The 13,096-nt window shown below is 43.5% G+C and overlaps 1 protein-coding gene across 2 annotated transcripts; it reads right to left on the reverse strand.

Annotated features, from left to right (window-relative positions):
* Positions 1 to 9,306: 9,306 nt before the first annotated feature.
* Positions 9,307 to 12,885, reverse strand: LOC308326658 (E3 ubiquitin-protein ligase TRIM35-like). Of its 2 annotated transcripts, none has more exons than XM_080779636.1 (2): positions 12,853 to 12,885; positions 9,307 to 11,640 (listed from the first exon to the last, which is right to left on the reverse strand). In XM_080779636.1, the coding sequence occupies exon 2, from the start codon at positions 11,441 to 11,443 to the stop codon at positions 9,998 to 10,000; it is 1,446 nt and encodes a 481-aa protein (XP_080635762.1). In that variant the 5' UTR covers positions 11,444 to 11,640; positions 12,853 to 12,885; the 3' UTR covers positions 9,307 to 9,997. The 2 variants fall into 2 exon arrangements, with proteins under 2 accessions (XP_080635762.1, XP_080635761.1); XM_080779635.1 differs by lacking the exon at positions 12,853 to 12,885 and adding an exon at positions 12,361 to 12,493.
* Positions 12,886 to 13,096: the final 211 nt, after the last annotated feature.

Raw genomic sequence — 13,096 nt, forward strand, 5'->3', positions numbered from 1 at the left:
GTATTGAGGGTTTTAAGTGGTTAAATGTCTGAAAATACACATTAACGTGATTACAATATGTAGTCTGGTGGGGGGGGGGGGTCCTTGGCCTGAATAACGTTGAAGACCCCTGGTGTCGAGGGAAAACAGGAGCCTAGTATAGACCCCAAGGGGGCAAAGGTCAACTTGAGTATATATCGGGGTGGTTCCCGAAGGATTGGGTCTGGCCACGAGCCAGTGGAAGGCAGGCCTTTCTCTGTGAGATCGTGATGAATAGCTGTATATTCTCTACAAACATAAAAGCATTATATATATACAGTATATATATATTGTGATAAAATTCATATTTGCATTGTGTAAATAGCCATATTCAATGTTTTATTTATTTATTCACTTATTCAAAAGTTGATGATTGGTTATTTTAGTGTATGCTTTGCTGTCTTGTCTTGTGCTAGCGGGACATGCGACAGGTTTAGATTTCCTACTTTTTTACACTTTGACGAAAAAAACGTTTTCAATTTTAGTGTCTTGTAAAAGGAAGAATTATGGCAATATGAGGACTCAATAAAGATTCTCGTCTAATGGTCGGTATTTTTTATAAATCTTTTACCACCAATGTTTTTGCAATTCTTCTGCACAAGTGGTTGGCATTATGCAGAAAAACGTAATTACACACTGACTGAATTCACCTTTCATCCTCACATTTCTGACTTCACGCGTGTGTACGTCTGTAACATCCATGTAACCGTTCGCCCCACCGACACGCGTTCCACAGGGCCTTGAGAATACACTGTGAGCTTATAGATCGGCTAAGTGACTAATGTATGTTTTGTAATAATAATCAAAATCTACAGTAAAAGTGCTATATTTGTCTCTGAGGTGTAATGGAGTAGAAGTAAGATTATTGAAAATTGGAACTACTCCAACATACCTCAAAATTGTACGTAATTACAGTACTTGCGTAAGTCACTTTCCACCACTGGTAGTGAGTGTGTATGAACCCTGGTAGTATTGAGGCCTGGCTTGCATGGCTTTGTAATGTATGTGGTTCTCTACATCAGCAGATGGTACGACATGGGGGTCTCCTAGCAACTGGCTTCCAGAAGCAAACTGAATAGCTGCTGTTTAGCGTGGGCTTGGCCTCTCTTTCTTTGAACACATGCATGGCACGCTCCCAGCAAGACATGATAGCACCATGCCATGACCTGTCCAGTGTGTCCACTCCTCACTGTTTATTTAATCCGACCTGGAATGCATCTGTGTCACCTTATAGCTTTTAAACACTTTAACCATTATTTTAAACTTTAGCTGTTGAAAGATAGCAGATCTACAAGCTCATAGCGTGGCACTTGGTGCCACGCTACGGGCTTGTATCTGCTATTTTTGAAAAATCATGAAAATTTATGCAAATCTTCTGGGGTGGTTCCTGGAACAACATATTTTCAGATTGGGGTCGGCGGCCATTTACATATTGTGGATCCTTGACATGAAATAGTTTGAGAATCACTCAAAAAAAGCTGTCATGTTTTAGAAGATATTTGTAGAACCTGGTCTCAATGTGTTAAAGGTGCAGGAAGTGATTGAATATTGTTGCTGTCGGGCAGAAACCTTGGGGTCCCTCAAAAGTAGCAGATCTCCAAGCTCGAAACGTGACGCAAAGTGATGCGTTTTTGAGCTTGTAGATTTGGTATTTTTGAATTTGAATCTTGAAAAGTAGTTTCACATAATGAGGTTTCCACCCGACAGAGTCTCATAGTGATGAAACAGAAAGGAGCACATAAAAAATTGGAACTGGAAAGAAAATGACTCTCTCCTGAAATTGGTGTCCCACCTGAAAATGTGTTTACTGTTTATGAAAGAGCTGGAGAGACACCCGTTACTGAACAAACGCTCTTTCTCAATAGCAACGATTACTTCAGTATATCTCTAATAACTCAAACGAATAATAATTATACTAAACAAATAATTATAATGAACAAATACTTATTATAATAAACAAATAATTGTTTCAACCAAGTGTACCAAATTAACCATATGTACACTCCTAGACAGAGTTAGACAGCTGGCGGCGGGATCTCCAGGCAGACACCAAGAGCCTGGGATGCACCTGGTCGCAGATAGAGATGAATGCCAGTGACCGAGAACTCTGGAGGATCCTTGTCGACGGCCTATACCCCGGTAGGGGTGTCAGGCGTAAGTAAGTAAGTAAGACAGAGTTATAGACCTGTAAGGGTCCATTTGGTTCCATTGGTATATAGCAAAGCATCCAATACAGTTCAATAGTTAATTAATAGCACGTCCATGTCTCATGATGACCACATGTGTAAAGTATCCAAGTTGTCTGACTGTCGTCTGCTGACGTTATTCTTTGGGAATTAATGGTCGGACAGGTTTTAATTTAATTAAAGCAGCGTAACTTTCCTGGTGTGCTGACATTTTTTACCATTGAGCTAATTGTTGTGATCTCAGACCCCCGGTCTGGCTCTGACAGGCTGGTAGTGTGTGCAGGCTGGGTGGTGTGTAACAATCCAGTTGAAGTATCATATACTATCATAGTGACGTAACAACAAGATATATGAGACATAGAAACGTGACATGATAATGACTAAGGCTGACCTCACTCAGTGGCGACATCTAACAGATGGCTCTCGTATCTATAAAGTAGGTATATAATGCAGGCTGTACTATCACATATCAAGTACCCTGTATCTCAAGTTCAAGTACACAGACTTACTTAGATGTACATGGACAATTCATAACGCTAATTAGAGTCAGCCTGCTCGCTTTATTCTGGGATAATTTTAATCTTAAAAATCATCTGTCTAGATGAGACATGACCCTTATGAGCCCAATTAAGTCCCCTCACCTGTGCAATTTCCAACCTCTGCCTCAGCCAATTGATTGCCATGGCAACCCCACATGAAAGTGTGGCCTTAGCGATGAAATAAGTTTATATAGATAGATATCTGTCATTAATTGCCATTGCATCTCTGTATGTATTTATCATTTTATTTTACCGACAGCACGGGATGGTGCCATGGTGGTCACTGCGTTGTCACAGTAATGTAACTTTGGGAGTGTAGCTAAATGGATCCGCTCATTCCATGTTGTGGTCTCGAAGTCAAGTTTTGTGGCGAAGATTAAGTAAATTAAATGTAAATTGTGCTAGCAAGTGGTTGGTGCTGCAAGCAGTGCAGATTGTGGTTGGAGGACGGGGCTGTGCGGAGCTAGGTTCCTTGTGGCTGTCCATGCGCCGCCGCCGGGGCGTTGTGAGACGGGCCCCAAAGCGAGCAGGTATCAGACATCAGACAGGCTCCATGCGCCGGGGCGTTGTGAGACGGGCCCCAAAGCGAGCAGGTATCAGACAGGCTCCATGCGCCGGGGCGTTGTGAGACGGGCCCCAAAGCGAGCAGGTATCAGACATCAGACAGACTCCAACTTGCGACAGCCGACCGACAGCGTTTGTTAAATTTAGTTTAGATGTAAAACCTTACTTTAACTTAAGCTTATCTTTCGTTTATTTAGTCAGTAGATCAATGAACCTAAACCCTGGTGCTCTGAACTGAAAGACCAGTATGCTCTTGTGAGTGCGAGAGAATAAATAATAATAATTATTATAAAACTTTATTTGTATAGCACCTTTTATGACATGAAATATATGCAGCTCAAAGTGCTTTACAGAGCAATGGAGAAAAAAAGAAAAGCAAGGCATAAAGTAAAATTATTTTAAAATCAATCTTAATAATTAAAAACAACCGGAAGCCAATGCAGTGATGCTAAAACTGGAGTAATATGTTCTCTCATGTTAGTTTTAGTTAAAACCCTGGCTGCCGAATAGCTTAACTGCTATATATAGTATATACATTAGGCAATTGCTCTTTTATGGAGCAGGCTGGGGGAGGGGGATGCTTTTTAATTTAGAAGAGATGAGATTTGTGTGTGTGTGTGTGTGTGTGTGTGTGTGTGTGTGTGTGTGTGTGTACGCACGTGCGTGCGTGCGTGCATGTGTGAGCCACCGCTGCTAAAAATAACAGCCCTGTGTGCGTTGGTGGAAATGTTCTGTACAAAGAACAATTCAAACTCACAGGGGGGCCGTATTCACAAAACATGTTAGGGCTAAAAGTTCACGCTACAGCTGAGTGGGATTAATCTTTTTGAATGTAGGACAGGGGTCTTCAACAGGGGGTCTGGGACCCCTAGGGGGTCCTCAGAGTTAACATGGGGGGGGATCTTTGTGTGACAGAAACTTTTGTGATAGAAACTTTTTTATTAAGTGGTGCAAACCACTTCCTTAAGTGAGTATGTGTGTGGGTCCCTGCCTGGCTGGGTGGGTGGCTGGGTATGTGTTGTGTCTTAATAATCAAAATCTACAAAGTAACTAGTAACAGGTTTTCAAATAAATATAGTGGACTAAAAGTACATTATTTGCCTCCGAGATGATGTGGACTGGAGAAGTAAAAGTACTGGCAAATACTACAGTATTTGTACTCCAGTGAAGTACAAATACCTCACAATTGTATAACATTTGTATAATGTAACATAAGTTACTTTCCACCAATGTCAGTGGGGCCTCTGCCCACAGGTTGAGCACCGGGGCTGTACGTGACGAGATGTAAATGTAAAGTGTGTCAGTCGTACAGTCATACGTCATTACTGTATATGGCTGACATGTTGAACTTGGCCCGGGAGCTTTGGCTACAGCCCAGTCAGCCACTAAGGCTTATCGCTTAAGGAGGCACACGCACACACACCCATCTGTTGCCAACCCAGTGTGTACGTGTACATACACACACACACAGTCACACACACACATGCTAGGCCATCGGTATTGAGTGAGACGTGTCATATAGGCTAGCATTGTACTTGTATTACCTTAGTATCGATTTATTGTTGTGGCCCTCTCTGTGTGTATTATCCTTGCACATCCTTCACTAATACTTTCACTTGGTTAATATTGGAAAGGGGGGGGGGGGGGAGTGGTTGAGGCACTTTTGAAGTGATGATGATTACACTGACCTTTACAATGATTGTCTTCTTTTCAATCACATCAGAATTGGCACAAAACTGCCACTTACGGCCGGGTCCATTTGGTTCCATTTGTACGATCTCAGAGGTGCACTACACCCGTAATGGGGCCATTTGGGAACCCCCTCAAGGAACCACTTGACCCACTGGTGTAGGTCCAGGACAGTGTTTCCAGTGAGGCTATAGCCAACATGCACAATATATCAGTGCCCTGACTCTGTTTTGACCAGAATGGAACACAACCTTAAATTAGCATCATTGGTAACACCTGTGAAGGAAGTAATATATGGCTGTCGTGTGCCATAGACAGCCATATATATAGAGTTATGATATATCGAGGAACGTCGGGCAGTGAGGGTGATCTTTGTTACTTGCGGTCTATTGTTTCTGGGAGGGGGGCTTCAGTTCTCAGTAATAATTAGCCTATCCTCTTAGCAGCAGATGGTATGAAGGGGATGGGAGAGGAGAGGGGGGTGGGGGCAGGAGATAATAGCAGAGCAGAGTCACAGCTGTGTAGAGCAGAGCCAGGGCTAATGACATAGTAGACTCTCATTTAGAAAAGGCTTTCACGCACAGCACACATATCAGCTTAACACAACACACAGTCAAATCCTGGTGTGTCGACATAACTCTGAAAGTAGTACAAATGGAACCCACGTCATTTCGAGACACAGAGTGAGTTGGACAGAAATGCTGCCATCAGCATTAGATATGAAACAAGGCTGAAAATGGGTGACGTGGTCCTTTAATCGTACTTACTTACTATACTGTATCCGGAAAATCATTGTTAACCCATTCTGACCTGAGATCAGATTCTAAAAATGTCTTCTAAATCCTGACAGTTTTCTGAAAAAACTATGTTTCTATGTAAACGCCTCGCAAGGTCTATTTTCAAATTTTTTGCCAATGTTTGACCCACAGGTTGAGAACCGCTGGTACACAGGTTGAGAACCACTGGTACACAGGTTGAGAACCACTGGTACACAGGTTGAGAACCACTGGTACACGGTTTGAGAACCACTGGTACACAGGTTGAGAACCACTGGTACACAGGTTGAGAACCACTGGTACACAGGTTGAGAACCACTGGTACACGGTTTGAGAACCACTGGTACACAGGTTGAGAACCACTGGTACACAGGTTGAGAACCACTGGTACACGGGTTGAGAACCACTGGTACACGGTTTGAGAACCACTGGTACACAGGTTGAGAACCACTGGTACACAGGTTGAGAACCACTGGTACACAGGTTGAGAACCACTGGTACACGGTTTGAGAACCACTGGTACACAGGTTGAGAACCGCTGGTACACAGGTTGAGAACCACTGGTACACAGGTTGAGAACCACTGGCACACAGGTTGAGAACCACTGGTAGCCTACACAGGTTGAGAACCACTGGTACACAGGTTGAGAACCGCTGGTACACAGGTTGAGAACCACTGGTACACAGGTTGAGAACCACTGGTACACAGGTTGAGAACCACTGGTAGCCTACACAGGTTGAGAACCACTGGTACACAGGTTGAGAACCGCTGGTACACAGGTTGAGAACCACTGGTACACAGGTTGAGAACCGCTGGTACACAGGTTGAAATGAGAACCATATATACCAGAGGTCATGGATAGAGTGGCTGCTTTGCCAGTTGGATCACAGGCTCCACCCGAGTTACTGTCGAAGTGTCCTTGAGCAAGATGCTGAACCCCTAATCGGTGTGTGTGTGTGTGTGTGTGAATAGGTGAATGTACAGTATAATGCACAATCTATGTAAAGCGCCTTGGATAAAGGCTATATACTGTAAATGCGCCACTTATCAACAACCAGCTGATTAGCACTTCACTCAGGCATGGAGCTGGGCATTTAGATAGATTCCCTCGACACTTTAGAAGGGGGGAGGGAAGGATTGTTGTCTGTCCATTGTGATGTGTGTCTGTGTTTACAGCAGTGGTGGAAAGTAAATAAATAGGCTACATTTACTTTATTTAAGTGCTGTACTTAACACCCATTAATTAAGGCCTGAGGCCGATTCTACTAATGTCGTCTAAAGAAATCAGTAGTTCAACATTTTTGTGCCAAGGACCCCCAGAATGAATGGCCACGGACCACCCCACAGACCACCCCATCTGATTCATTTACGATTTATTTTGGAGCCTTTATCTGGATAGTAGTGGAGAGAGAGAGTGACAGGAAACAGTGAGAGAGACAGGGAGTGACACTCAGCAAAGTCAGGGGTCACCAACATGTCCGTACACGGACAAAATGTGTCTGTGGCAAAGACATGGTCTGTCCATGGCACATTTTAGTTTTGATGTTTTACACACCATTATACTGTTCTGATTTTGATCATAAGACCCAATTACTGAATGTCAAGACTTCAGGTGTTCAGGTATATTAGGAGTCAGGTCATGATGATGTAACTTAAACATCATGATGTAACTTAAACATCGAAACGTCACTTTTTACTTGCACCCCGTTATTAAACTAAGGGCCTGAATTGTCTGAGCTGCTCCAGTGCCTTCTTTTTCGCATTTTATATCACCAGTTTCACCAGTTTTTATAGTAGCTATTTGTTGATTACTTTTGATGGAGTAGTCTATAGTAATGTCATCCGGGGACCTCCCCAAAATCCCAGGTTGAGAAGCAAGCTAAAAGGTTTGGGAAAACCACTGATCTAAACGCACACGTGTCGGTTTGGTTTGATCGCAGCTGTAGGACAGTGATTTAGACCGAGACCCCCTGTGACCCCAAACTGAATGTAGATGAGAGTTAATGAATGTTAAAGGCCAGGGTCAGGGATGAAGAACACATCTGCTCCCAAACACACGCTAATGGGGCCATTATCCTGCACTCCCCCCCCCCCCCCACTCACACACACACACAGTACAAGTAGTATAGGCCTACATTATTGCATTTAATTGGTGTAATGCATTTAATTGGTTTAAAAACAATGTTGCTTCCAGCATACCATACCAGTTTGCTTGGCTATTTTCGGCAAAGATATTTTCGTGAGGAGGGAAATAGAGCAGGCAAGTATTGACTGTTTTAGTGATCAAAAAGTGTAAAAGTGCACATGAACTGGGTTCCAAAACAAAATGAGTAAAATGTCTTGGGAGATTTTTAGAATCTAAACTTTATGTTGTATAAAGTTTAGATTCTAAAAATCTCCCAAGACATTTTACTCATTTTGTTTTGGAACCCAGTTCTTATTATGACGCAAAGATTTCTCTATGGGGAAAATAATGTGGGGGATAGTGCCATCTAGTGGCTAGATGTGGTTCCAAAACTTTTTAGCTCGAAACCCAAAAGAGAAATGTGATGTCTCCCCACCGGGACCGTCCCAAACTATAATGAAACTAGCCCATCTACAAGCTCACAATTGAAAACATTTTCCTTCTTTGACATTTGAAATAATGATGTAGGAAAACAAAAATACAAAATACAAAAATATTCACAACAAAGGTTTTCGTGAACAAGAAGTTTTTTTTTCACTGTTTGGGAAACTATTATAGCTGTAGGCTATACCTGATGTAATCACAGCTAGCAAATCCAACTCACTGACATTCTGAGGGTGACATTTTTTAAATGTTATGATGAATTGAAAATGGAAGACCCTGATGTAAACAAGTCTTAGTGCTTTTTCTGGTTTTATCTTAGCAGTTTTTGTATTGGCCTGTACTATCGTTTGAACTGTACCCATTCTACAAACTGTTAATTTCCAATCAATCAAACACTGCTTGCATCCCACATGTTCTTCTAATGGTAAATGGTGCATTTATATAGGCCTTTACATAGATTGTGCATTACATTCACCCACTGAAACCATTCAAGGCAACAACCTGCACATCGGGAGCAATTAAGGTGTTCAGTGTCTTGCTCAAGGACACTTCGACACCAGCTCTTGGGGATCGCAGGATTGAACTGGAAACCTCACGGTTCCCATCTGGATGTTTTACCGGCCACTCTGTCTCTATCCCTGAGACACTGCTGCCCCAGCAAATGAAATGGCTTTGATTGTCACAGTTTATGTCATTCCATAAGATTGCTCTGCAAGTTAAGCATTTTTTATTTGAATACATGTATACAAATAAATGATCAATACAAATAATACTTGAAGGTGATGGGGACAGCTGGGAGGAGGCCTGGTAGTGTCTAGGACTCGAGTACAGCTAATCATCTGGGGACCCCTCAAAACAATGACCCCAATAAAGACCCCCAGTTTTAATGTGTCCCTCCATGAAAATATAAAATGTAATTATTTGCAAAAGCCACAAAAAAAAACACATAAAAAACTACCCCCAGTTTGACAACCAGTGGTATAGAAGACGTCATTGTGCTCATTTCAAAATCTGAATTCTAAAACAATGCAAACATCATTAAGAGTATGAAGTATAAAACACAACGTAATCCCTTCCATCCAAAAGCTACTGTACATACAAACCCAGGGAGTGAGTGAGGCAGAACAACCTTGACCCTGACAGTCAACGTCCACCAGAGCCACCACAGTGACCACAAAGCTTTTTTTCCTTTTAAATTATTTCTACCTTTTACTTTTACTTGTTCTCCCCAATTTAGTTGTGATGCCAACTTTAAAATCAAGCTCAAAATCATAAAACATGCCTAAGGGGTAAGGCGGCGCGCAAAATAGGGCCCACCATCTATTATTCCCTGTCATGGTGTTGACATAATTACGGTAAATATCACCATGAAAAGAAAATCACCAGACCATCACAGGCCTACTCGGGAGAGATGAAAGTTGGGAACTAATACCCGTTAAACCTGTTGTAACTGTCTGTGTCCCTTTTGTGCACATATGTGGAGATCTCTATATCTGTCTGACCTTGTCCTTTTTATGCCCATATGGAGATCCCTGTTATACATATCGGGCATATGGGGGGGGGGGTCGTCTGGTGAAAAACAATCATGAACAATCATTCTAAAATCGACTGGCATTCCCCTTTAAAGACAGATAGGTTGCCTAAAATGTTGACAAACTAAAGTTTAGTCAATTTTAGACACGCCGTTACAGTTACAATGACCTTCTCTGGCAACATCTTCAGGGGGAGAGCAGAATTGGTGTTGACGTACGGAAACAGCGTGTCCGTGAAGGTGTGCGCGAAGGTGTGCACGTGCGTGTTAGTGTCGGGATCCGAGAACAACAGCTTTCCTTTGTCCCAGTCCAGCTGCACCCTGATCCTCCGAGGTTTCTGCTTCACCAATAAAGGACTGACCGACGGCACGGAGGGAGGGGAGTGACTCACAGAGTGTGCTGCCGTGTAGTATTGACCATCATATAACCCTATGCCCCAGGATCGACCCCCTGCGGTTCCCTTCCTCCGATAAGAGTCCGCCAACAACACGCCCAGTTCCCACAGCTCGCCGTCTCCGACCTCGACGTCCCAGCTGTGCGTGCCCGCGTTAAAGCCCTCTGAGCCCAGGACGTGGGAGAAGGGGTCAAACCTCTCTGGATTGTCGGGAAGGGGCTGTCTGTCTCCGGTCCTCGCGCTGGTCAGATCGTCGGACAGCACGAGTTCCGGAGAGGCGGTGTTGGGGTCTAGAATCACGGGCGTGTAGGAGACGATGTCCTTCATCTTGTCCCAGACTCTGAAGGCCAGGTTGCCCAGGTGTTTGGCCACGTCGATCAGCGCTCCTGAGGCCAGCTGTGGGTCCTGCAGCGTGAACTGGACTCTCTCCATCGTGGACGTGACGTTCTGCATGAACGAGATGTGATCGGCTCTCAGCTCCTCCTCCACGGCTCTGATTTGGCGTAAAAGGGTCGATATCTCTCCGTCCAGACCCTCGATCTTCTCCTTCATCATCCGACTCTTCTGCTGCTCTTCCTCCCTCAGCGCAGCGATCCTGGTGTCCTCTTCCTCTTGTAGAAACCGATGAAGCCTCTCAAACTGCTCCTTCATCTGCGTCTCCGTGTGCCGAGTCTGGACCTTAATGTGGTCAGCCGTTTGATCGTAGTGTGCCTTAACTTGATTGAAGGCCTCCAGCTTCTCCAGTAAGAGGTTCAGCGACTTCTGGATGCCCACCTTGTGATCCAGCGCGACTTCGTCGATGGGCCTGAAACTGTGGCCGGTGTGTTTTTTAGAATCTCGACAAACAACGCACGCCGGCTGTCGGCACTGTAGACAGAAGAGCTTGAGTTTCTCGACGTGCAGACAGCAGAGAACCTCAGCCGATGCTCTCCGGTGTCTCTCCTGCACGAAGGCCTCACACAGGTTCTTCAGAGCCAGGTTACAGACTGGATCCATTACATTTATTTTCTTACAGACCGGGCACTCCTTTACGACCTTCTTTCTCCACCACTCCCGCAGACAGGCGTCACAGAAGCTGTGGCTGCACGACAGGAGAACGGGGGCTTTAAAGATGTCACAGCACACAGGACAAGAAATGTCCTCTTCTGAGAACAGGGACAACTGGGAGGAAGCCATGGTGATGCTTTTAGTCTCAGAGTTAAGGTACAGACACTCTGCTGTCAGTGGTGGTAACACTCTGAGAATCCTTCTTTTGACTTCTGATTTTTACTTTGAATCCTTATCGTGCCTCCAGGAAATACACGACGTTGTCATTCGTCTTCTACTTGTTGCACTGCAGTCAGTAGCGCGGTAGCACCCATCACGTCATTAAACTGTAATCCAAAAAACAATGCATTAAATGTGTTCATTTCGTGCACATAACCACATATAAGGAAACATGACTGGAAATTAAGGTGGCCATATTAGTCAGTCTCTCAAACCGTAGCCTCAGTACCACTACTACCCAGGCGTTCACGTTCGGCTCAAACCGGGACCGTTGAATCAATGTTTGCCTCTTGACAATTTGACCAATATGGTATTAAAAAGGTAATAAGTCATACATTGTAACCATAGAAATGTACAGATACCCTTCATACCCTGTATGTTGGTTTGTTTACTGTTGAGTACGAAAACAATGTTGTTGTTGCTAATCATCTGGGAGGGTTGGGCCTTGGTGGTCCCAACCTTAGAGTAGCCTATAGGTCCCAACCAATATGGTCACTCACAAGTCACAACCCCAACTTTGAGGACCAATGGGTTAGGTGAGCATGTTTTCGTGAAAAAAAGAACATCATAAACGTCTATGCAACCACTGAAAACTATTATTTTTAAGTCTGGCGACAACCGCCAGAATCTTGTAATGAATGTTGAAAATCGGGGAAATATTCGTGTTTTAGAGATTATCTGTCGAGACTCGGCACCTAATTTTATCGGGACACGCACTCGGGACTCTTGAACTCTTGAACTCGGGACTGAAAATAGTAAATACACATTGTAGCTACACCAAAACAAACTTAAACAAAACAGAACAAGCACAAATAAAACAAACATACCTCGTTGGCTGCATACAATTCAGAAAATGTGATACACGATTAAATTGGGCAATGCAATTTGCAATGTTCCCTTTCAAACGTTTTAACTTTTTATGCAAGCAAGCGCTGCAGAGCTAAACTTTTGGTGTCAAGTTGTAACAACTAAATGTGTCCCGACTCCCGGGGTACAACATAGGAACCTGTTATGTATATATGAGCACACTCAGCACACTTAGTTCCATCCTGTGTGAAACACATAAGCGCACCTCCTAAACCCTAAGCCTAAACTTGATAGAAATGCATTCATTTTAGACTCAAGAATGATCTGGGTTGATTTTGGGATATTTTCTACACACACACACTATTATTATTATTATTATTAATAATAATAATAATATATAAATATATAATACTAAGGGAACAGGGAATAATAATACGGCAACATCACATTTACAGTTCACAAATACAGCAACAACAGTTGCTGTTTGACAGTTTGAAAATGTTGACATTAACCTGGCGTCACCCGGGCTTTTCCTTGGCTTTTCAATAATAAGTGCATGCTTTCTAAAGTTTCTATTAACGACTCTGTGCTCCGATCCGGTCTAGCATACCTGACGCATACACATGCGAGCACAAATGTGAGTTTCCGTATCCGCCCTAGACCGGATCCGCACCATACACAATGAACGGAGTGAACCACAAACACAAACAGCGCCAGAAGAAGAACGACACAGCAGGGCTGCATCATGGGATACGT

Source organism: Protomyctophum bolini (assembly GCF_963924005.1).
Source record: "Protomyctophum bolini genome assembly, chromosome: 13".
Classification (NCBI taxonomy): Eukaryota; Metazoa; Chordata; class Actinopteri; order Myctophiformes; family Myctophidae; genus Protomyctophum; species Protomyctophum bolini.